Source organism: Oratosquilla oratoria, chromosome 42 (genome assembly GCF_046742065.1).
Source record: "Oratosquilla oratoria isolate Oo_2021 chromosome 42, ASM4674206v1, whole genome shotgun sequence".
Lineage (NCBI taxonomy): Eukaryota > Metazoa > Arthropoda > Malacostraca > Stomatopoda > Squillidae > Oratosquilla > Oratosquilla oratoria.
The window spans coordinates 35601946-35628082 of NC_134818.1; the positions used below are offsets into that span (position 1 = coordinate 35601946).

A 26137-nucleotide genomic window follows, 5' to 3' on the forward strand; every position below is an offset into this window, starting at 1 on the left:
TATCTGGACTGTATTTAGCTAGATGTATTTTACGGGAAGGGGAGCTATGCTCGTGGTGTCCCATCTTCATATCTCATTTTATCTAAACTATTTTTAAATTCATGTATTGTTTTTGCACACACCACTTTCTCATCTAACTTGTTCCAAATGTCTATTACTCTGTGAGGAAAGCTGTTCTTTTTCATATCTCTTCTATAGCTGTCTTTCTTGATTTTCTTTCCGTGTCCTCTTGTATTTCTATCATCCCAGTTTATTAGATCCTCTCTATCAATAATTTCTATGCCTTTCATGATTCTGTAAATAGCTATCAAATCCCCTCTCCCTCTTCTTTGCTCTAGTGTCTGTAGCTCAAGTTTTGCTAGTCTCTCTTCATATGATAGTTTTGAGAGTGTTAGTGCCAATTTTGTAATTGCTCTTTGTATTCTTTCAAGTTTTGTTATACATTTTTCTGTACTTGGTGACCACATCGTTGCTGCATATTCCAATCTTGGTCTTATCAAAGTGATTAGTATTTTCTTTGCCATTTCTTCATCCAGGTATGTAAATGCCACTTTAATTGTTCTTATTAAATTATAAGTTTCTCCAAAAATCTTAATATGTTTCTCAGGTGATTATTCATAATAATGACTTCCAGGTCCTTCTCATTTTCAACATTTTTTATTCCTTCTTCTCCCAATTTATATGATCCTATTATTCTTTTTTTGCTTTTTCCAAATTCCATTATACTACACTTTTTACTATTGAACACCATCTCCCACTTCCTACTCCATTTCCATACTTTATTTAGATCACTCTGTAGTGACTCAATCTTCTTCTGTGTTTACTTTTTTTAATAGTTTTGCATCATCTGCAAAGAAGCTCATATAACTTTCAATTTCTTCATCCATATCATTAATATACAGTATATAGCAAACATTATTGGGGCCAGAACTGTTCCTTGTGGAACACCATTTATTATTTCATCCCATTTTGAGTGTTTGTCTCTTATCACTACTCTCATTTTTCTTGCAAAAAGTCTTCCATCCATTTAAGCAGTTTGCCCTGTATTCCTCCTTCAGTTTATAATTTCTCAAGCAACTTCTTATGTGGTACTTTGTCAAAAGATTTTTTTAGGTCTAGAAATGCACAATCAGTCCATCCATCTCTTTCTTGTATTATATCTATTAGCCTTGAATAGAAACATATTAAATTGGTGACGCATGATCGTCCTTGTCTGAATCCAAATTGCCTTGGGTTTAGCACATTGTTTTTTTCCAAATACTTTACCCATCTACTTTTGACAATTCTTTCACAAATTTTTGCTATTGTACTTGTTAGAGAGACTGGTCTATAGTTGGTAGGGTCTTCGTTATTTCCCCCTTTATATATAGGTACTATATTTGCTCTTTTCCAATATTTTGGGACTTTTCCTTCTTTCAAGGAACTGTTTATTATGCTATGTATTTTGTCTGCCAGTTCACTTTTGCATTCTTTCAAAATCCAGTTTGCTATTTCATTTGGTCTATGCGATTTTCTGACATCAAGATTACTCAAGTGTTTCATTATTTCATAGGGGTGACTTTCTCTTCCCATTCAATCTCTCCAGGTTGTATGTTCTCCCTTGTAATCACTGATTTAAAATGCTTGTTCATAATGTCTGCCATTTCTATTTCCTCTGTGTATTCAACTCTTCCCTGTGTTAATTTCTCTAAATCTTGTTTGTTTTTCAGTTTGTTGTTTACAAATCTGTCAAATAGTTTTGGTTGATCTTTACATTTTTCAATGACATCTTTTTCATATTTTCTCTTTTTCTCTCTGCACACTTGTACATATTCATTTCTATAACAAGTATATATTTTCCATTTTTCAGGTCTTTTGTCATTCCTACATTTTGTCCAGGCTTTATCTCTTTTGTCCTTTAACTCCCTACAACTGTTGTTGTACCAGCACTTTACATATTCTTTTTCTTGTTTTTGTCTTGGGACATATTTTTCCACTCCTTTTTTTATAAATTTTTGTCAAGATATTCCATTTCTCTTCCACTGTTGTTTCTTCTTTGTATATTCTTTCCCAGTTTTCTTTTGTGTCTTGATATTAATACATATTTGGAGATAATCTCCAACATCTCTACTTCAGCCATCCTTTGATCAAGGTTGAATGTTTTGGTGACTTTGGTCAATCAACTTAGTATCAACTCCTGGGTTTTCTCTGAATAATAGTTTGACAAATACGGCATGGGGAGCAAAGCTAAGGGAGTTAGGTTTATCCAGGGGAGGTGTGCTCTGAGTAACAGGTCTGAGTGCAGAGTATTCAGGTGTTTCATGTAGAGAGGGAGCCTTATCACATTTGGTAGCCTTGGCAGCAGGAGATGATGATTCCCTATCATTATTCAAGTCATGTTCCATACAACACTTGGTGGAGGTGAGGTGTGGCTGAAGGTTTTTGGTGTCTATGGTAGTCAGGTCATGGCCAGTGTTCTTGTGATGGGTCATTCTCATTGCTTGATGCAAGGTCAGTTTCAATATCAGTGAGAGATTCGGGTCCTCAGTACAGTGAGTCATCTTTATACGGTAATTCTTTATCTGGTAAATTCACAGTTACAGTATTTGGTAATTACTGCCCTCGATTTGGATGTAAAATTAGATATTTTGAAGAGGAAGAGCAAGGAGAAGGTATGTCTGCCATAAGTTGAAACTTGGGTCTGCTATATGGTAATTTCAATTTGCAGTAAGGTTTTCAGGAACGCATATGTACCGTATAACAAGGACTCACTGTACTCCATATCGCCTAGGGACTGGTACATTTGCAACACTTACACTCTAATTATTTTTTATGGAAATGTGATGTAACTATGGTGGTGGTGTCACATATCTCACACTGCGCATGCACAGCTTTGAGGAAACCCAACCAGGGGAACCCAACCCAGTAGGCAAATTTTAATCAGAAATATTACTTAAGCCGTGATTTTTTTTTAAATACATAGATGACACTGCACCAACCATTGAGTCTCACTTGATAACTGAACCAATCCTGAACAGTGGGGATGTTTTATAACATGGAAAACAATAAGGGTTACAAAGGCAGAGCATGCTGACAGGAGACCTTTTGGTCCATATATAGGTCAGATGCATTAAAAAAAAAAATCATAATAATGATAAATTAATAAATAAAAACTATAATAATGTAAATAACAAATGAAATACATAAATGCATAGGTATAGTTAAATAATAAACAAACAGGTAAATAGTAAATAATAATAAATTGACATATAACTAATAATAAATGAAAATCAAACAGACAAATGATAACAAAACAAAATCAAATAATATAAAATAAATCATAATCATTACAGCATCTTGCTTAGGTGTTTATCTAAATAATTCTTAAAGCTCCGAACTGAACTACATTGCACTACCTGTGCAGAAAGTTTATTCCATTCATTAACTACACGGTTGGCAAAGTTGTTTCTACCTACTTCCAAATTGAATCTATTTCCAATAGATATCAACTCACTACTCCATTCAAACCAAAAAATTAGTGTAGGCTGGGTGTATTCTTTGACTTGGTCACCCCCTTATAATTGTAAATGGTCAATAGATCTTCTCCTCTTCTTTTTTCCAGGGTTGGTAGTTCCAGTTTAGACAATCTTTGTTTGTATGTCAATTTTCAAGGTGTTGGTGCCATCTTTGTTATTGCTCTTTGGATTCTTTCTACATACATACATATACCAAGGCTTTTTCCCCCTTACAAGGGAGGTAGCCAAAAAGAAAAAGGCATAAAACTATTCCCACCCATTCCATCCCTAAATACACTCCACTCCCCTCCACCCTCCACCCTCCCTCTTATCTTAGCACCTCCTGGATGACGGGTCATCCCTGCACCTTGTCCACTGCCCTGGGTCGGAGGCAGTGTCGCTAGATACAGCACATCCACAGTAAGGCTGTTTCATTAAATTGGCGACTCCCCTCTCTGTCCCCCCCATGCAGAAAAGAAGACGGGGAGAAATCCCTTCGGGCTGCGTCAAATTTTTCTCACACATACTACCTCACCCCCCCATCCCTCCACCCATTCCACCTCATGCATCACAGCATCATCTATATACAACGATTCTCCATTCACCCCCCGTCTTCTGTCCTCTACCATCCTTCCTCAACAGACATTCCCCTCTTCCCCAAAGCCCCCTTCTAATTTCTTTATACTCTTTTTTGTTCTGGGTGTCCATAGTGTCACAGCATACACCAATCTTGGTCTTATCAGTGTGACTAATATTTTTTTTACCATTACTTCACCCAAGTAGTTAAAAGCCACCTTTACTGATCTTAGTAAATTGTAGGTTTCTCCAACTATTTTGTTTATATGCTTGTCTAGTGATATGTCTTTGTTAATAATTATTCCTAGGTCCTTTGCCACCTTTACTGATCTTAGTAAATTGTAGGTTTCTCTAACTATTTTGTTTATATGCTTGTCTAGTGATATGTCTTTGTTAATAATTATTCCTAGGTCCTTTTTGGAGCTAACTTTTTTTACTTCCTTTGTACCAATTTTAAATTGCCCTGACATTCTTGTTTTACTTTTTCCAAATTCCATTATGCTATATTTCTTTATGTTGAAATTCACTTCCCACTTTTGGCTCCATTCCCAGACTTTGTCAGGTATCTCTGTAGTGATTCAGATTTTTTCTGTACTTTCTTTAGTAGTTTTGCATTGTCTGCAAAGAAGTTCATATAACATTCTACACCTTCATCCATATCATTTATATATATAGCAAACATTATCAGAGCTAATACTGAACCTTGTGGGACTCCACCTATCATTTCTTCCCAGCTTGAGTTTTTATCTTTAAGTACCACCCTCATTTTTCTCCCATGCAAGAAATCTTGCATTCATTTCAATAATTTTCCTTGTACACCTGTTGTTTCAAGTTTTCATAATAGTTTTTTGTGTGGTACTTTATCAAATGCCTTTTGTAAATCTGTTGTCATCAGCAGCACTTGAGTCCAAGTATACGCAGCTCACTAACATTTCCTTCTATGTGAGATGAGCCCTATCTGGGCTCATAAGAGGCAGCTGGAGCCACCACAGGGAATGGTTGGGGGGTTCTGGGGATTCTCTGCTCTTGCCTTCCTTATATTTCTTTTTACTTCTATTTGCTGCCTTCTGTTGTTCTCAAAGGTCTGTTTTTTCACGGATGGTTCTTCTCCAGCTCTCTCTATTAACGGCCTCTGTTTCCCAGTTGGTAGAGTCTATGTCAACAGTCTTCAGGGTATGTTTGAGCTGGTCTTTAAACTGGCGTTTTGGTGCACCGTGAGGTCTGTTCCCAGAGTCAAGCTCTGAATACAGAACTTGTTTTGGCAAGCGATTGTGATGCATCCAGGCAAGATGACCAGCCCATCTTAGTCGGTGATGTGTTATAGTGTCCTCTATGCTTTCCATCCTTGCACAGAGGAAGACCTCATTGTTTGTGACCCTGTCTTGCCACTTTATCCGCAGGATCTGACAAAGCTTGGATTGGTGGAATATTTCCAGTTTCACTGTGTCCTTCTGGTATAGTACCCAGGTCTCACAAGTGTAGAGCAAGGTGGAAATTACAACAGCCTGATAGACCATGAATTTTGTGTTTTGTGTCAGTCCTGGGTTGCTGAACACTGGTCTGTAGCTTTCCATATGCTGCATGTGCAGCTCTGATTCTGTTGTTGACATCTCTCTCTGCAGTAGTATTTACATCTAAGATACTGCCAAGGTATGTGAAATAGTCAACATTCTCTAGCTCCAGACCTCTGATGGTTGTCTTGTCCTCAGGTGGTGTATGTCCAGGACATGGTTGGAGAAGGACTTGGGTCTTTGCAATGTTAATGTTTAGTCTGAACTGCAAGTATGCTGTAGAGAAATTGTTCACAGAGTCCTGTAGGTCCTCAAGGGTATGGGCTATGGCACAGTTGTCATCAGCATATTGTAGCTTTGACATTTGCATGGGATATGTTCTACTTCTGGATCTAAGGTGGGCGGTGTTAAATAGTCTGCCATCCATTCTATATGGGAGCTCAATTCTGGGGTTTTTCTCTGGTATCTCATGGAGCATTGCCACCAAATAGATGAAAAAAAATGTTGGGGCAAGCACACACCCTTGTATAAGGCCCCCTGTTATGGGAAAAGGTTCCGAGAGGCCAGTCTGGTGTTGGACACGGCCCAGCATTCCATCATGGAGGGATAGGACAAATCATTCAAGGACTTGCCACATGGCTGACCTGGGGATGCTATCAAAGGCCTTGTCAAGATCGTAGAAAATCATTCCCAGGGGCTGTTGATGTTCTCTGCTCTTTTCCTGGGACTGTCTTGCACAAAAGATCATATCAATGGTGCCTCTATTAAGTCTGAATCCGCATTGGCTTTCAAGAAGGATGTCCTCTGACAGAGTGAGGAGGTGGTTGAGAAGGATTCTTGCAGGTATCTCCCCAGTGATGGAAAGGAGAGAGATTCCACGATAATTACCACACATACTTCTGTCACCTTTCTTAAAGATGGTAATGATGTTTGCATCCTTCAGGTCAGCTGGAATTTCCTCATTTTCCCTAATCCGAAGGAGTAGATTTGGAGTGGTAGACTGCCATGTTTGATCAGTTCCAGGGGTATGTTGTCCGGCCCTGGTGCTTTGTAAGGCTGAATGGATTTCAGTGCTGTTTCAAATTCGGTATAGGTGGGAATAGCAGACATCCAGAGTCAGACTGGGTGTTGAGGTACATTTCTCAGGAAGTCTGGTGACACAGATGAATCCCGGTTTAGGAGGGTCGAGAAATGGTCTTGCCATCTTGTAAAAATGTCTTGGGGTTCAGTGAGCTCAGTGATGTTTGTAGCTGCTTTCAGGATGGATGTCAAGCTTCTAATGGGGCCAAATATCTCCTTGACGCCACAGAAGAAGCTTCTCATATGACGAGCATCGGCATACAGTTGTAGTACTTCTGCCTTTTTAATCCACCAACTATTCTGAAGATTTTGAAGCTCCATTTGGCAGCAAGCTTTAAGCTGGAGGAAATTAGACTTGAGTTGTTGAGATGATGGGTGGGACTTATACTCATCTCTTATCCAATTTCCTTTCTCTTGAATTACTTTAATGACTGTTTCTTTTTTATTTTCTTCCACTTGTACAATTTCTTTAAAAGTTACTTTTTGGTTTTCTTGTTCCACTTTGCATTGATTTTTTATTTCTTGAAGATCTGTCTCTTTTATTGTTTTTCCAACTTTCTCAGTCACCACTTGTATTTCTTCTTTTACTTTATTCAAAGCCTCATTTTTTATAGTATCTTCATTTTTATTCTTTCATTCTCAGTTTTGACTATGTTTAATTCCTTTTTTAGATCATTAAGCTCCCTGTTTGTTTCAGCATTTCATTTTTTCAACTCAATCACTTCTCTATACATTGCCCTGTATTCTGCTTTCAGATCTATAATTTCATTTATTAGTTCTGTAATCTCCTGATTTCTTAGAATATTTTTATACCTTGTTTCTCTTTCTAAATCTATACTTCTACCTAGTATTAAACTTTCTTTTGCAAACCCTGAGAAAGCAATATTTTTATACCTTTCATTCCTCTCTGGTATTTCCATGTTGCATCTCTTTTTTGGGATGACACCTAACGGTGATTCAACCCTGCTTAAATCTAGTCTTCTCTTTGTTGGTTCACTATATTTTTGTCTATCTTCATCCTTCATTTTATATTTTTATCAATAAGTGAATTTTCTCTATTTTATCATTTTGGTCACTTGATAAACAAAGCTCCCCTATCCCAATACAATACCAACTAAGTGTTTCCTCCAACTTATCAAGAAAGCCCTGCACTCCAGAGCTCATTCTAGGCATCCGTTCCAGAATGTGCTTCGTGTGAACACACATATATTTACCTAGTTTACCTAGTTGTATTATACAGGAAGGGGAGCTATGCTCGTGGTGACCCATTTTTGTATTTTGCAAGATCAAGTTTGTTCGTAAATTGTTGTATTGTGTTTGCACACACTATTTCTTCATCCAATTTGTTCCATACATCTATCACTATGTGGGAAGCTGTTCTTTTTCAGGTCTCTTCTGTAGTTATCCTTTTTGAGTTTCATTGCATGTCCTCTTGTTTTTCCTCTGTCCCACTTTAATAGGTCCTCTCTATCAAGGCATTCTTCTCCTTTCATAATTCTGTAGATGGTTATTAGGTCCCCTTGTTCTCTTCTTTGTTCCAAATCTATTCCATTTGTTAGCCACTCTATTGGTAAATCAGTTTTTGCCTATTTCCTTCTTAAATCTAAATTTGTCCAATTTAAATCCATTACTATAAGCCCTGCCCTGCTCTCTTAATATGATCACCTTATCTGCATCACCCTTATTAAAGCCTTTGACCCACTTAATACATATGAACACACACACACGCACACAGTTTTTGTTCTAGTCTTGCCAGTCGGGGAAGGTTGGTATCCGCCCCCCCCCCCCTCATTAAATCCATGGAAATTATTATCCTCACCTTCTATTGTGCTGCTCATATCAATGTTTCTAATCTTTACATTTTTGTTAGACCCTTCATCGTCACTAAATTGATCCGGCCCGCATTTGTTTACATGGCATCTGCCTGCCTGGACCAAGTCCTCTCCTTCCTCATTTCCTTTCATTTCCATCAGTAATTCCTCCCCTTCTCCTTTTTCCTCACTTTCCCACTACACCATGAGCAATCCCCTTCCCTGCAAATACAATAAGTACTTCCTTTGCATTGAGATCCACGAAAATTTCACCTTTTCTTCAGGACGTCAATCCTCGCCGTCTGTCCGACTTAAGTGTGTATTTACCTAGTTGTATTTTACGGGAAGGGGAGCTATGCTCGTGGTGTCCCATCTTCATATCTCATTTTATCTAAACTATTTTTAAAGTTATGTATTGTTTTTGCACACACCACTTTCTCATCTAACTTGTTCCAACTGTCTATTACTCTGTGAGGAAAGCTGTTCTTTTTCAGATCTCTTCTATAGCTGTCTTTCTTGATTTTCTTTCCGTGTCCTCTTGTATTTCTATCACCCCTTTTTATCAGATTCTCTCTATCAATCATTTCTATGCCTTTCATGATTCTGTAAATAGCTATCAAATCTCCTCTCTCTCTTCTTTGCTCTAGTGTCTGTAGTTCAAGTTTTGTTAGTCTTTCTTCATGATAGTTTTGAGAGTGTTGGTGCCAATTTTGTGTATTTACCTAGTTGTATTTTACGGGAAGGGGAGCTATGCTCGTGGTGTCCCGTCTTCATATCTCATTTTATCTAAACTATTTTTAAATTCATGTATTGTTTTTGCACACACCACTTTCTCATCTAACTTGTTCCAAATGTCTATTACTCTGTGAGGAAAGCTGTTCTTTTTCAGATCTCTTCTATAGCTGTCTTTTTTTTATTTTCTTTCCGTGTCCTCTTGTATTTCTATCACCCCATCTTATCAGATTCTCTCTATCAGTAATTTCTATGCCTTTCATGATTCTGTAAATAGCTATCAAATCTCCTCTCTCTCTTCTTTGCTCTAGTGTCTGTAGCTCAAGTTTTGCTAGTCTCTCTTCATATGATAGTTTTGAGAGTGTTGGTGCCAATTTTGTAATTGCTATTTGTATTCTTTCAAGTTTTTTTTATAATTTCTTTTGTACTTGGTGACCACATCATTGCAGCATATTCCAATCTTATTCTTATCAGAGTGATTAGAATTTTCTTCATCATTTCTTCATCCAGGTATGTAAATGCCACTTTAATTGTTCTTATTAAATTATAAGTTTCTCCAAAAATCTTATTTATATGTTTCTCAGGTGACATATTATTCATAACAATGACTCCCAGGTCCTTCTCATTTTCTACTTTTTTTATTCCTTCTTCTCCCAATTTATATGCTCCTGTTATTCTGTTTTTGCTTTTTCCAAATTCCATTATACTACACTTTTTAGTGTTGTATTTACCTAGTTGTACCTAGTTGTATTTTACGGGAAGGGGAGCTATGCTCGTAGTGTCCCGTCTTCATATCTCATTTTATCTAAACTATTTTTAAATTCATGTATTGTTTTTGCACACACCACTTTCTCATCTAACTTGTTCCAACTGTCTATTACTCTGTGAAGAAAGCTGTTCTTTTTCAAATCTCTTCTATAGCTGTCTTTTTTTTATTTTCTTTCCGTGTCCTCTTGTATTTCTGTCATCCCATTTTATCAGATTCGCTCTATCAGTAATTTCTATGCCTTTCAGGATTCTGTAAATAGCTATCAAATCCCCTCTCCCTCTTCTTTGCTCTAGTGTCTGTAGTTCAAGTTTTTCTAGTCTCTCTTCATATGATAGTTTTGAGAGTGTTGGTGCCAATTTTGTAATTGCTCTTTGTATTCTTTCAAGTTTTTTATACATTTTTTTGTACTTGGTGACCATATCGTTGCTGCATATTCCAATCTTGGTCTTATCAGGGTGATTAGGATTTTCTTCACCATTTCTTCATCCAGGTATGTAAATGCAACTTTGATTGTTCTTATTAAGTTATAAGTTTCTCCAAAAATCTTATTTATATGTTTCTCAGGTGACATATTATTCATAACAATGACTCCCAGGTCCTTCTCATTTTCTACTTTTTTTATTCCTTCTCCTCCCAATTTATATGCTCCTGTTATTCTGTTTTTGCTTTTTCCAAATTCCATTATACTACACTTTTTAGTATTGAACTCCATCTCCCACTTCCTACTCCATTCCTGTACTTTATATAGATCACTCTGTAGTGATTCACAATCTTCTTCTGTTTTCACTCTTTTTTAGTAGTTTTGCATCATCTGCTTTCAATTCCTTCATCCATATCATTAATATATATAGCAAATATTATTGGGGCCAGTACTGTTCCCTGCGGAACACCGCTTATTACTTTATCCCATTTTGAGTGCTGGTCTCTTGTCACTACTCTCATTTTTCTTTCTTGCAAAAAGTCTTCATCCAATTTAGTAGTTTTCCCTGTATTCCTCCTTCAGTTTCTAATTTCTTAAGCAACTTCTTATGTGGTACTTTGTCAAACACTTTCTTTAGGTCTAGAAATGCACAATCAGCCCATCCATCTCTTTCTTGTATTATATCTATTAGCCTTGAATAGAAACATATTAAATTGGTGACACATGATCGTCCTTGTCTGAATCCAAATTGCCTTGGATTTAAGGCTTTGTTTTTTTCTAAATATTTTACCCATCTACTTTTGATAATTCTTTCACAAATTTTTGCTATTGTACTTGTTAGAGAGACTGGTCTATAGTTTGTAGGTTCTTCTTTATTTCCTCCTTTATATATAGGTACTATATTTGCTTTTTTCCAATCTTCTGGAACTTTTCCTTCTTTCAAGGAACTATTTAGTATGCTATGTATTTTGTCTGCCAGTTCATTCCTGCATTCTTTCAGAATCCAGTTTGCTATATCATCTGGTCCATGCAATTTTCTGACATCAAGATTACTCAAGTGTGTCAATATTTCATTCTTTGTTACTTCTATCTCTTCCATAGGGGGAACTTTCTCTTTCCATTCAATCTCTTCAGGTTGTATGTTCTCCCTTGTAAACACTGATTTAAAATGTTTGTTCATAATTTCCGCCATTTCCATTTCCTCAGTGTATTCAACTCCCCCTTGTCTTAATTTCTCCAAGTCTTGTTTGTTTTTCAGTTTATTGTTTACAAATCTGTAGAATAGTTTTGGTTGATCTTTACACTTTTCTATGACATCTTTTTCATATTTTCTCTTTTCCTCTCTGCACATTTGTACATATTCATTTCTATAACCGGTATATATTTTCCATTTTTCAGGTCTGTCTTTTTTTCCATCTGGTCCAGGCTTTGTCTCTTTTGTCTTTTAACTCCCTACAACTTTTGTTGTACCAGCATTTTACATATTCTTTTTCTTGTTTTTGTCTTGGGACATACTTTTCCACTCCTTTTTTGTAAATTTTTGTCAAAATATTCCATTTCTCTTCCACTATTGTTTCTTCTTTGTATATTTCTTCCCAGTTTTCTTTTTGAAAGAATTCTCTTATTTTATCAAAATTTGTTTTTTCATACATCATTCTTCCTTTTCTATATTGCTCATTTCTTTTCATATATTTTTCTTCATTAAGTTCCAGTTCAATCAATATGTGGTCACTTTTACTTATTGGTGTTTTATATTCAATCTTGTCCACTATTCTGGGTTCAGATGTAATTATTAGGTCTAGTCTCGATGGTTCTTCTTCATTTCTATACCTAGTGTTCTCCTGTATCCATTGTGTCATTGTATGGTCAGTAATCATCTCAAATAGAGCGTTTCCCCATGAGCCGTCTCCACCCTTTACTGTCATTTCTTCCCAGCAGATTTCTTTGCAATTAAAGTCGTCCATTATAACTATTCTTCCTCCATCTTCCATTATTTTATTTAATGTTATCTTTGTGTCCTCTAACATACTTTTATGTTCACTCTCCTCCCATGAGGCTGTTTTCGGGGGCACATAATTTATCACAAATTTTCTGCTCTTCTTATCTCTGTCTTCCACTTCTATCATAATCATCTCTACTGTATTCTTTCCATATATGACACCCTTCACGTTTATATCCTTCTTAGTGAGGAACATAACTCCACCCCCTTGCTTTTTCTCTCTGTTTTTAATCCAATAATTATATGCATTATGTCCTACACTGTTGGGTGGTAGTGGGCCTTTTAATTTTGTTTCTACAATTCCCATTATGTCCGGTTCTTTTTCTTTCAGATAATCATTCAGCTCATTCAATCCTGTTATTAATCCATCTATATTTGTGTAAGACACTCTTAGTTTTCTGTCACTTCCATTGTGTTCTCTGTTTCCCTTTTGTTTTTCTCTTGTATGTCGAACTGCCTTAGTTTCATATTCACTACTCTCCATTAGAATCTCTCTTTCTCTGACTCCGTTCTGCTCTCGTTTTTTTTCTTAGCCTCAAGTCTTTTCTGCTTTTCTTCCTCTCTTTCCTCTTTATTCATTTCCCTTTTTATCCATACCTTTTTATATTGTTCACTTGTTGCTAGTTTCCCTGTTTTGGATAAGATATTCTCTGCCGTCGTTTGTGACCTGAATTTAATCTTAATTGGTCTGGTCTTATCTGTACTATACTTTCCGAGCCTGAATTTTTCCTCAATTTCCTTCATAATTTCTAGTTCATCTTCCTGAACTAATTTAAGTAAACTGCTTACTTTTTCATTTTCCTCATTGGTTCTTGAGGTTCTATCTGGGTTATGTTTCTCTTCCATTCCTAATATAATTATACATTTCTTTTTGTCAGCTAAGTCTCTTACTATATTCTCCTTCTGTCTCATCACTTTAATAACTGAGTCTTCAGTTTGTTCTCTCATTTGCTGTTTAATTATGTCAGTAAATGCTACTTTACTGTTTTCTTTAATCGACTTCCATCCCTCTTTGTTTTCTTTACTATTCCTCTTCAATTCTTCATTCTCCACCTTTACTTCTTTTAACTGTCTTTTCAGGTTTTCTATTTCATCAGTTAAGTTTTTGTTCGCCTTCTCTAGTTCTTCCAATTTTTCAACCCTTTGTACAATGTTGTTAACATGACCGAACCTATGCTCCAAGTCCTCGATCATCTTATCGACCTTCTCTTCTAGTCTTGTCAGTCAGGGGGGGTTTGTGTCCCCCCCACCCTCTTTAAATCCCTGGAAAATATTCTCATCACTTTCTACTGTATTGCTCTTATCTATACTTCTAATCTTTACATTTTTATTAGACATTTCATCGTCACTCAGCTGGTCGGGGGGCCGTTTGTTTACCTTTCGCCTGTCTGCCTGGGCCAAGTCTACTCCTTCCTCATTTCCTTCCATTTCCCCCAGCAATCCCTCCCCTTCTCCTCTTTCCCTACTTTCCCACTACCCCATGAGCAATTTTCCCCCACCCTGCAAATACAATAGGCACTTCTCTTTGCTTTGGGATCCACGAAACTTCAATTTTCTTCAGAACGTCCTCTATGCCGTCCGTTCGTTGAAGTGTATTTACCTAGTTGTATTTTACGGGAAGGGGAGCTATGCTCGTGAGGTCCCGTCTTCATATCTCATTTTATCTAAACTATTTTTAAATTCATGTATTGTTTTTGCACACACCACTTTCTCATCTAACTTGTTCCAACTGTCTATTGCTCTGTGAGGAAAGCTGTTCTTTTTCAAATCTCTTCTATAGTTGTCTTTTTTTTATTTTCTTTCCGTGTCCTCTTGTATTTCTGTCATCCCATTTTATCAGATTCTCTCTATCAGTAATTTCTATGCCTTTCATGATTCTGTAAATAGCTATCAAATCTCCTCTCTCTCTTCTTTGCTCTAGTGTCTGTAGTTTAAGTTTTTGTAGTCTCTCTTCATATGATAGTTTTGAGAGTGTTGGTGCCAGTTTTGTAATTGCTCTTTGTATTCTTTCAAGTTTTTTTATACATTTTTTTGTACTTGGTGACCATATCGTTGCTGCATATTCTAATCTTGGTCTTATCAGGGTGATTAGGATTTTCCTCACCATTTCTTCATCCAGGTATGTAAATGCCACTTTGATTGTTCTTATTAAATTATAAGTTTCTCCAAAAATCTTATTTATATGTTTCTCAGGTGACATATTATTCATAACAATGACTCCCAGGTCCCTCTCATTTTCTACTCTTTTTATTCCTTCTTCTCCCAAATTATATGATCCTGTTATTCTGTTTTTGCTTTTTCCAAATTCCATTATACTACACTTTTTTGTATTGAACTCCATCTCCCACTTCCTACTCCATTCTTGTACTTTATTTAGATCTCTCTGTAGTGATTCACAATCTTCTTCAGTTTTCACTCTTTTCAGTAATTTTGCATCATCTGCAAAGAAGCTCATATAGCTTTCAATTCCTTCATCCATATCATTAATATATATAGCAAACATTATTGGGGCCAGAACTGTTCCCTGCGGGACACCGCTTATTACTTCATTCCATTTTGAGTGCTGATCTCTTATCACTACTCTCATTTTTCTTTCTTGCAAAAAGTCTTCCATCCAATTTAGCAATTTACCTTGTATTCCTCCTTCATATTCTAATTTCTTAAGCAACTTCTTATGTGGTACTTTGTCAAAAGCTTTTTTTAGGTCTAGAAATGCACAATCAGCCCATCCATCTCTTTCTTGTATTATATCTATTAGCCTTGAATAGAAACATATTAAATTGGTGACGCATGATCGTCCTTGTCTGAATCCAAATTGCCTTGGATTTAGTACGTTGTTTTTTTCCAAGTATTTTACCCATCTACTTTTGATAATTCTTTCACATATTTTTGCTATTGTACTTGTTAGAGAGACTGGTCTATAGTTGGTAGGTTCTTCTTTATTTCCTCCTTTATATATAGGTACTATATTTGCTTTTTTCCAATCTTCTGGAACTTTTCCTTCTTTTAAGGAACTGCTTATTATGCTATGTATTTTGTCTGCCAGTTCATTCCTGCATTCTTTCAGAATCCAGTTTGCTATTTCATCTGGCCCATGCGATTTTCTGACATCAAAATTACCCAAGTGTGTCAATATTTCATTCTTTGTTACTTCTATTTCTTCCATAGGGGGGACTTTTTCCTTCCACTCAATCTCTTCAGGTTGTATATTTTCCCTTGTAAACACTGATTTAAAATGTTTGTTCATAATTTCTGCCATTTCCATTTCCTCAGTGTATTCAACTCCTCCTTGTCTTAATTTCTCCAAGTCTTGTTTGTTTTTCAGTTTATTGTTTACAAATCTGTAGAATAGTTTTGGTTGATCTTTACACTTTTCTATAACATCTTTTTCATATTTTCTTTTTTCCTCTCTGCACTTTTGTACATATTCATTTCTATAACCAGTATATATTTTCCATTTTTCAGGTCTTCTGTCTTTTTTCCATCCGGTCCAGGCTTTGTCTCTTTTGTCTTTTAACTCCCTACAACTTTTGTTGTACCAGCATTTTACATATTCTTTTTCTTGTTTTTGTCTTGGGACATACTTTTCCACTCCTTCTTTGTAAATTTTTGTCAAAATATTCCATTTCTCTTCCACTGATGTTTCTTCTTTGTATATTTCTTCCCAGTTTTCTTGTTGGAAGAATTCTCTTATTTTATCAAAGTTTGTTTTTTCATACATCATTCTTCCTTTTCTATATTGTTCATTTCTTTTCATATATTTTTCTTCATTAAGTTCCAGTTCAATCAATATGTGGTCACTTTTACCTATTGGTGTTTTATATTCAATCTTGTCCACTATTCTAGGTTCAGATGTAATTATTAAGTCTAGCCTCGATGGTTCTTCTTCATTTCTATACCTAGTGTTCTCTTGTATCCATTGTGTCATTGAATGGTCAGTAATCATCTCAAGTAGAGCATTTCCCCATGAGTCATCACCACTCTTTACTGTCATTTCTTCCCAGCAGATTTCTTTGCAATTAAAGTCGCCCATCATAACTATTCTTCCTCCGTCTTCCATTATTTTAGTTAATGCTATCTTTGTGTCCTCTAACATACTTTTATGTTCACTCTCCTCCCATGAGGCTGTTTTCGGAGGCACATAATTGATCACAAATTTTCTGCTCTTCTTATCTCGGTCTTCCACTTCTATCATAATCATCTCTACTGTATTCTTTCCATATATGACACCTTTCACGTTTATATCCTTCTTAGTCAGGAACATAACTCCACCCCCTTGTTTTTTCTCTCTGTTTCTAATCCAATAATTGTATGTATCATGTCCTACACTGTTGGGTGGTAGTGGGCCTTTTAATTTTGTTTCTACAATTCCCATTATGTCCGGTTCTTTTTCTTTCAAATAATCATTCAGTTCATTCAATCCTGTTATCAATCCATCTATATTTGTGTAAGACACTCTTAGTTTTCTGCCACTTCCATTGTATTCTCTGTTTCCCTTATGTTTTTCTTTAGTATGTCGAACTGCTTTATTTTCATGTTCACTACTCTCCAATAGAATCTCTCTTTCTCTGACTCCGTTCTTTCCTCGTTTTTTGCCTTAGCTTCAATTCTTTTAGGCTGTTCTGCCTCTCTTTCCTCCTTATTCATTTCTCTTTTTATCCATACCTTTTTATATTGATCATTTGTTGCTAGTTTCCCTGTCTTGGATAGAATTTTCTCTGCCGTTGTTTGTGACCTGAATTTAATCTTAATTGGTCTGGTCTTATCTGTACTATATTTTCCGAGTCTGAATTTTTCCTCAATTTCCTTTATAATTTCTGGTTCATCTTCCTGGACTAATTTTAATAAACTGCTTACCCTTTCATTTTCCTCCTTGATTCTTGCGGTTCTATCTGGGTTATGTTTCTCTTCCATTCCTAATATAATTATACATTTCTTTTTGTCAGCTAATTCTCTTACTATATTCTCCTTCTGTCTCATCACTTTAATAACTGAGTCTTCATTATGTTCTTTCAATTGCTGTTTGACTATGTCAGTGAATGAAACCTTATTCCCTTCTTGAGTTATTCTCCAATTTTTAGCTTCTGTAGCTATTTTCTCACTGTTTTCATTACTATTCTTCTTCAATTTCTCATTCTCCTCCTTTACATTTCCTAACTGTCTTTTTAGGTCCTCTACTTCTTCAGTTAAGTTTCTGTTAGCCTTCTCTAGTTGTTCCAACCTTTCAATTCTTTGGAAAATGGAGTCTACACTACCTAACTTACGTTCCAAGTCCTCGATCACCTTATCAACTCTCTCCTCTAGTCTTATCAGTCGGGGGGGGGTTGTGTCCCCCCCACCCTCTTTAAATCCCTGGAACATATTCTCGTCACTTTCTACTGTATTGCTCCTCTCTATACTTCTAATCTTTACATTTTTATTTGCCATTTCGTCATCACTGAGCTGGTCCGGTGGTCGTTTCATGTTGACCTTACGCCCGTCTGCCTGGGCCAAGTCCTCCACATCCTCATTTCCTTCCATTTCCCCATCAATCCCTCCCCCTCTCCTCTTTCCTTACTTTCCCACTACCTCACGAGCAATTTCCCCCCCCCTGCAAATACAAAAAGGCACTTCTCTTTGCGTTGGTATCCACAATCTGCACTTTTCTTCAGAGCGTTCGTCAAGCCGTCCGTTCGTTGAAAGTGTGTGTGTGTGTGTGTGTTCATATGTGGGTCAAAGGCTTAATAAGGGTGATACAGATAAGGTGATCATATTAAGAGAGCAGAGGAGGACTTATAGTAATGGATTTAAATTGGACAAATTTAGATTTAAGAAGGAAATGGGCAAAAACTGATTTACCAATAGAGTGGCTAACAAATGGAATAGATTTGGTAACCATGTGGTGAGTGCTGAAACTATTGTTTTAAGAGGTTAGATAATTTTATGGATGGGAATGATAGGTGGGAATGGACATGGAACTGCCTAGTGTAGGCCTTATGGTCTCTTGCAGTCTCCTTCATTCTTATTTTCTTATGTATTATTTATTTATTTTCCACACAGATGTGTCCATTCCTTTGGGAGGCAAAGCAGGTTGGCCAACAAAAGTTATTGGACAGTCACCCTTCATTTCTTCCCTTCCTTCCACCTCACCTGCACAGTACCCTGGAGCACGAATGAGGAACCTCAGTGATATTGATGGTGAAAACCTGAATCAAAGAATTGATGATCTGAGATCTTGGTTAGAAAAAACGCAGAAGGATCCTGTAGTTGGTAAATGAATTATTCCATTATTCTTTATAACATATTTTTGTTGTTAATTGGTAAAAGTTATTGTTATTTTCAACTATTGTTATTTTGATCATTTGTTATTGGTAGTGAACTCTTCATTTTATTGCTGTGAGATTATCATCTTATTGACATTTAGGAATACTTTTCATTCATGTAACTTGAAGCACAATTTTCTATCATTGATTTGTATTATGTAGTTTCTTATTGTGTAAACTATTTTTTCATAATTTCTAAACTTCACTAATGTTGGGACTGAAGGAAAAATTTAATGTTTGTAGTACTCATGGCATCAACAAAAAGTAGCTTGTAACTTCTGTGATATCCATTCTACGGACAATACATGCTTTAAACTTGATTTTATCTCAGAAATTGTCTTTAATTTTGTCATGTGTTAATAACTATCCTCTCAAAGTGAATGTTAAAATTTATGTTATTTCCATGTAAACATGAATCACAGACACCTATATTATTGTATTGGTCCAGTGATGTAACAAATAAAAATTGAATCTTTTTGACTTGTGCCATAGTTATGTAGGAATGTCACCCACACCCAGTGTCTTCTGGGATAGGCAATGCTCAAATGTACAGCCATATTCATTTGTTGTGCTTAACCATATGAGAAGTTCTCAAAGCCAGGGTTGCATGAACTCATATATTTGTCTCTTAAAGAGTGGAAATAGATGCTCTTGGTGCCCTATTTCATTGTGTTCTTAGTGTCTTCATTTTGTTATACCTTAATATAGAACTGCTTATATTCTAAGCATGTACTATTACCACTATTAGCTCCTTTTACTTTCCATCTGGCCTGTTTGGAAAGCTGAATTCTTTTTGATGTTTTTCTTTTTACCTCCAGTCATTTTTCTAAGCTTGGCCCTGTGCCTTCTTGTTTTAGTTAATGCTGGATATGTATATAGTAACGCCCTTTATTATGTACTATTTGTGGAGAAAAAGTTTGATAACATTATGTACAGAGACCTTTCCTGAATTTGTGTACATATTTGTGTTCATGTATGTTTTTATAATTATGTAAGAATGTATATTGTGTTTATATTTTTACAAACATAAACACATGTTTTTATGGTTTCTTTACAAGAATTTGGAAGAGGAACATATAATTTTTTAGATGTTCCCCGGTGTCATATTGCATTCTAACAACCCAGGTTCCAGGTCCAAGATATTTTTGAGGTCGTAAGATTTATCTAAAACTGTAAGAAATGCACTTTCCAAATTCAGTTTTTCATACACTAGTCTGTAACTTGTTTCCACTGCCACAGATGAAATACATTTAAGAATATAATTGCAAGGAATCTTATATAATTTGTATGTACAAATATACAAATGCCTCACCATTCTAAAGAGGGGGTAAGGTGAAAACATATTTTTACCTTGACTCTTCAAAGAGACGGGGGGAGGGGAAGAAGATTCTTAGTCCCCTTGCTCCATCCTATAGTCACCTTTAATGAGATGCATAGAATCACAGTAGCAGTATTCTTGACTCCTGCACTAAGGTGTTAAGGAAAAAAAAAATTACATGAATATATGTATACCAAAGGCTTTTTCCCCCTTACAAGGGAGATAGCCAAAAAACAAGTCATAAAATCCACTCCCACCCATTCCATCCCCACATACTCCACTCCCATTCACCCTCCTCCCTCCCTCTAATCTTGGTTCCTCCTAGATGATGAATCATCCCTGCATCTTGCCCACTGCCCTGGGTCAGAAGTAATGTCAAAAGACACAACACATCCACAGCAGGGCCACTTCATTAAATCCCTTATGCAGAAAAGGAGAAAATAAGGAGAAATTCCTTGGCTGCTTCAATTTATTTTTCACACATACTCCCTCACCCCCATCCCACACCCACTCCCCCATACATCACAGCATCATCCATACAAAACCATTCTCCATTCACCCCATCTTCTGTCCTCTCCTGTCCCTCATCAACAGACATTCCCCTCTTTCCCAATGCCCCTTTTACCCCCTCCATCCATCTCATCCTAGGTTGCCCCCTCATGTTCACTCCTTCCACCTCTGCCTTTCACACCTCTTTTACTAATCTCTCTTCACTCATTCTTTCCATGTGTCCAAACTATCCCAATACTCTTTCATCAACCCTATCTCCCAACTCCCTTTCCACCCCCATTCTCCTCCTTACCTCCTCGTTTCTCACTCTATCCAACCTAGTAACCCCAATCATATTTCTCAGGCACCTCATCTCAAACACATTCAAATTCCTCCTCTCTTCCTCTCTAATGTTCCATGTTTCTGCCCCATACAGTGCTGTCCTTCATACAATCTCCTCATAGCATCCATTCCCAAATGTTTATTTCTCATTACACTTTTTAATCCCCCAAGGCATTTACTTGCTTCTCCCAATCTACATTCTTCCTCCACCACTCCTCCCTTTTCCACCACATTTGCACCCAATTATCTAAAACTATCCACTTCCTCCAGTCTCCCTCCCTTAATACTCATTTCCAGTCTGCTGCCACTTTCTCCCCTTGTACATCTCATCACCTTACTTTTACCCACATTTATCTTCAACTTCTTTCTTTCACACACCCTCCCAAACTCTGTTACTAACTTCCTCAATACCTCCTCTGATCCTGCTACAAGTGCAGTGTCGTCGGCAGACAATAACTGGCTTATCTCCCACTTTTCTCCATTTTCTTTAACCATCTCCAATCCCCAACCCATTACCCTTGCATTTACCTCTCCCCATCCATGTATAAATTGAACAGCGTAGGCAACATAACACATCCCTGGTAAAGTCCCACCTTTACCTCAAACCACTCACTCTCTCTATTCCTGATTTCTAATTCAAGCTCTACTACTCTCATAAAAAGTCTTGACTGCTCTTAAAAGCTTTCTTCCTATCCCATATATCTGTAATACCTCCCAAAGTGCCTTCCTGTCTACCCTGTCATAAGCCTTTTCCGAATCCATAAAAGCCCAAAAAACATCCTTACCTTTTCCTAAAGCTTTCTCACATATCTGTCTTACCACAAAAATATGAACCACACAACCCCTACCTAGCCCTCTACACCCCGTCCTCTCCTGATACACACTTTCTGCTCCCCCTGCCTAACCCCAACAAATTCATGGAGAGTGGTCAGATCCAAGGGATCTGACCACCTTCCAATCATCATCACCACCAAAACAAGATGCACCCCAGTTGGCCACAGACACACATACACCAATTACAAGAGAGCAAACTGGGAAGCTTTTACTGAAGAGACAGAACAACATTTTGAGACACTTAACAGTACACCAATCACAAACATAAACAATGCTGTACACACTTTTAATACAATCATACAAAACGCAGACAAGAGATATATCCCTAGAGGCAACAGAAAATCACACAACCCCAATTTCACACCAGAAATCCAAGGCCTCATCAGACAACGAGATAAACTTAAACACAATACCCCCACACCTATCCCTCAAAACATAGCAGACCAAATACAAACACTAAACACAGAGATTACCAATAAAATACATGAACAAAAAACACAAAATTGGCAAAAGTTTGTCAATACACTTGATCACAAAACAAACACCAGCAAATTGTACAAAACACTCAACAGCATTACACTATCCAACAGTAACACAACACACTCATGCAGCAATAACCACAACAACAGATAATTTACCCTCAAACAGACAACAAGCAAACACACTCATAAATCATTTTGCACAGACAAGCCATCTCCTTTCTCACCCTGACGACTGACACACCATTCGATGTAAGAAAGACTTTCCCACAGACTTGGACTATACACCCTTCATAGACAGTTGGACAAAACATATAATACATAACCTCAAGCACTCTTCTGTCTGTGGCCCTGACAACATATGTAACATCCACCTAAAACACATTGGACCACAAGGTGTACGTGAACTCACAAACATTGCACTTGAATCAATCACTGGAACAACATTTGGACAAAACAAAGAAACTAATTCTACAATATATACTATAATATACAAACTATGCATACGCTCAGTGATGAATTATGCGAGTCCAGCATGGGCATCTAATCTCAGTGAGACACACCTCAACACCCTTCAGACCATACAAAACAAAGCCTTAAAACAATTACAGGCTGCACATATAGAACACCTACAGACCACCTACACTATGAAACAAAAGTCCTCAAAGTCAAAGATCACCTTGACATGAGAGGCTCATAAACACTTGCTGTAGCCTCCACAAACACATTACACCTGCTGCACTACATAGCAGAACACCCACACACACCAAGAAAAATAAACAAAACACCCAAATACCTATATCACACCCAAATACTTTCTTCTCTTCCTCCAAAACCACCAAATACCAGCCTCTGGAAACATATTCATAATCACATCACTCACTGCTCCATTAACGCACTAAAAGACAACACATTGCTGCATACCAGACCCCCTGATATTCATCCCTCTGAATCTCTCCCAGGAAAGGACAGAGTCACCTGGCCAGACTGCAATGCAGCCACCACCCAGCCCTTCTAAGCTACCAGAAGAGAGTGGATGACCGCATTGTGGACAAATGCCCAGGATGTAACACTCCACCCCATACTATTCAACACATCATGGAAGACTGCATTATACACAATCACATATGCAAACAACACAACATACACTCCATAAAGGATTTGTGGGAAAACCCTGCTTCGGCCGTGGCATTCCTTGGGGAGACAGAACTGCTCAGGCAGACAGTCTAGGGAACAACAACAACAACAACCTGTCCTAAACCCACACTGCTTCTCACCAATTACTCCCTATGTTCTTCTCCTAATCTTCTCAATCAAAATCCTCCCATAAGCCTTCCCAACTATACTTAACAAGCTGATCCCTCTGAAACTAATGCACTGACATTTGTCCCCTTTTCCCTTATAAAGTGGAACTATAAGGCACTCCTCCAGTCCTCTAGCACTCTACTCTTTTTTAAACAAATATTAGATAATCTCGCCAACCAGTCCACCATCACTGTATTTCCTTTTTTAGACATACTTTATGACACCCATCCAACCCAGGTACCTTACCTGCTCTCATCATCTTAACAACTGCCTTCACCTCATCTTTCCTTATATCTCTTCCATTTTCCTTATTCATTATTGTCATTTTCTTAGCACCTCCCACTGCAACTACCTTTCCCTCCCTATCCTCCTTCACATTTAGCAACTCCTTAAAATATTCTGCCCATCTTCCCCTTACTGCTGTCTCTTCCATTATTATCTCTCCATCTGTACCTTTTACCTTTTCTTCTCTACTTGATTCACCTCATCTTCCTCTCTTAATTTCTTTCCGAAACATCTTATTATTACTCTCAAAATTTTCAGTCATACTTTTACCCCATTTCACATCTGCCCTCCTCTTTGCCTCCTTTATCTTATGCTTTACTTCTCTTTTCTTTGTACCTCTCATATGATTCTCTCATCCTGTTTTGTAACCAATCTGTGAAAACTCATCCCACCACTCGCTACCTTTTCTTCTATTTCCTCCCATCCTCCTTGTTCCACACACCATCTTTGCACTCCTTGCGACTCCCTCCTTAAACCATTCCCATTCCCCTTCCACTCTTAATTCTACTCTATCCTTCACTCCCTTCCACTCCTCTCTCAGCTTCTTCTTGTACTCCATCTCCTTTTCTTTCTCATTTAAGTAGTTCACTTTAAGCACCTCACTACATTCTGTCTTTTTCCTCATTCTCCATCTATCCTCCACTGTCAATTTACCTTCCACCAAAAAATGATCTGATATTCCCCCACTCTCACCCCTTAGAACATGTACATCCTTAACTATTCCTACTATACTCCTGGTTATCACTATATAGTCCATTAATCCTCTATCTACCACCCTTCCATCCACCACCCTCTCCCATGTGACTTTCTTCCTATACACTGTATTTGCTATCCTCAACTCTGTAGACACCTCTCCACCATCAACTCTCCACTACAATTTTTTCCTGGAACTCCATACTTCCCAACCATTCCATCTCTTGGTTCATTTCCTACCTTAGCATTAAGGTCTCCCAATACAACTACATTGACATTTCACCTTAATCCCTGTATGCACTCATTTAAATCTATCCAAAATGCTTACCTTTCTTCTACACTCTTCTCACTACCAGGCCCATATACACTTACAAAATCCCACATCTCCCTTCCCAGTTTCACCTTCATCCACATTAACTTTGAAGAAACCTCCTTCCAATCCACCACACACTTGCCTTCACTTACCAGTATAGCCACCCCTTCTATCCCTCATCATCTCTTCATTACTGAGACCCTCCCAAATGCACTCCCAAACTCAAACATGCCCTTCCCTTTCAACTTAGTTTCACTCAATGCCAACTAATCCATCTTTCTTCTCACAAACATACTGACTATCTCTTTCCTTTTGCTCTCATCTGTACCACATCGACACATATTAAAAGACCCAAACCTTAGGGTTTTGGTTGGAAAACTCCTCCCAGACCCTCTTATGCCTCTACTTTTTTTTTAGGAATGTCCCCTTTGGGGCTACAGGGAGAAGGATGCCTAGTCCTATCCCCATCCCATTTTTGTCACCTTATACGACTCAAGTGGAAAGACTTGGTGGCAGTATTCTTTTCCCCCACCACAGGGTTTGGCAAAATGAGAAAATGAATATTCAGAGAAATGGTACAGGACAGTAACAAGAGTGGGGGGACAGCATAACAGAGGGACAGTCACAGTATAATAAAGTATCATCATTTCTCTATGAATAGAGATTTCCTCTACCACAGACAAAATGATGTGTGGCTCTGGTCCATAGGGGCACCCCATATAGACCCTAAAGTATCATCTGTATGCTACTTAGCAGTTTTGAACCCCACAATATCATGCAGCCAATAACCCAGAGGGGAAAAAGAGATTACCTGTAATAAAAGTAAATAAGTAGGCAGTTTTTCCAGTTACTGAAAAGAAATTAGGAAAGTGGAGTTCCTACAGTTTAAATGAATGTTTATAGGCCAGAAGTCTCTTAAAGCCTGGACCTAGAATGAAAATATATCTTAATATTTATATGCATAGTGTTGGCTAACCATATGTCTTCCATACAGTAAGAATTCTCTTCATTGCATACCCCAACTTTCTTGAACAGAAAGTCTTGGGTTTATGTTGGGTTGCGAGCAGGAAGGAGATTGTGTCCTAATTCTGTTAGGATTTTACATTTCAGACCACATGCTACAGAGAAAGTGATACTCATCAGTAGAATGATAATTTCCAAGTTATTATCATGCCCATTGTGTTCGGCCAGGAGTGTGTGCCTTAGAATCTCTTGGGAATGACCCTGAGTACAGGAGAAGAGTGAGCGTAGCTGTGTAGCCTCTTGGCACTTGTTCCCATTAAAGGGTGAATTGATGAGCAGGATGAAGAAAGAATATATATATATATATATATAGATATATATATATATATATATATATATATATATATATATATATATATAT

At 37.3% G+C, this 26137-nt stretch overlaps 1 protein-coding gene across 1 annotated transcript in view; it reads left to right on the forward strand.

Moving 5' to 3' along the window:
• Positions 1–26056, forward strand: part of LOC143021744 (uncharacterized) — a 231433-nt gene extending 205377 nt beyond the window's left edge. Inside the window, exons 17-18 of the mRNA XM_076179439.1 lie at positions 18433–18642; positions 25864–26056. Of these exons, the coding sequence (XP_076035554.1) occupies positions 18433–18642; positions 25864–25886 (233 nt within the window). The 3' untranslated portion in view covers positions 25887–26056. The remainder of the gene's footprint in view (positions 1–18432; positions 18643–25863) is intronic.
• Positions 26057–26137: the final 81 nt, after the last annotated feature.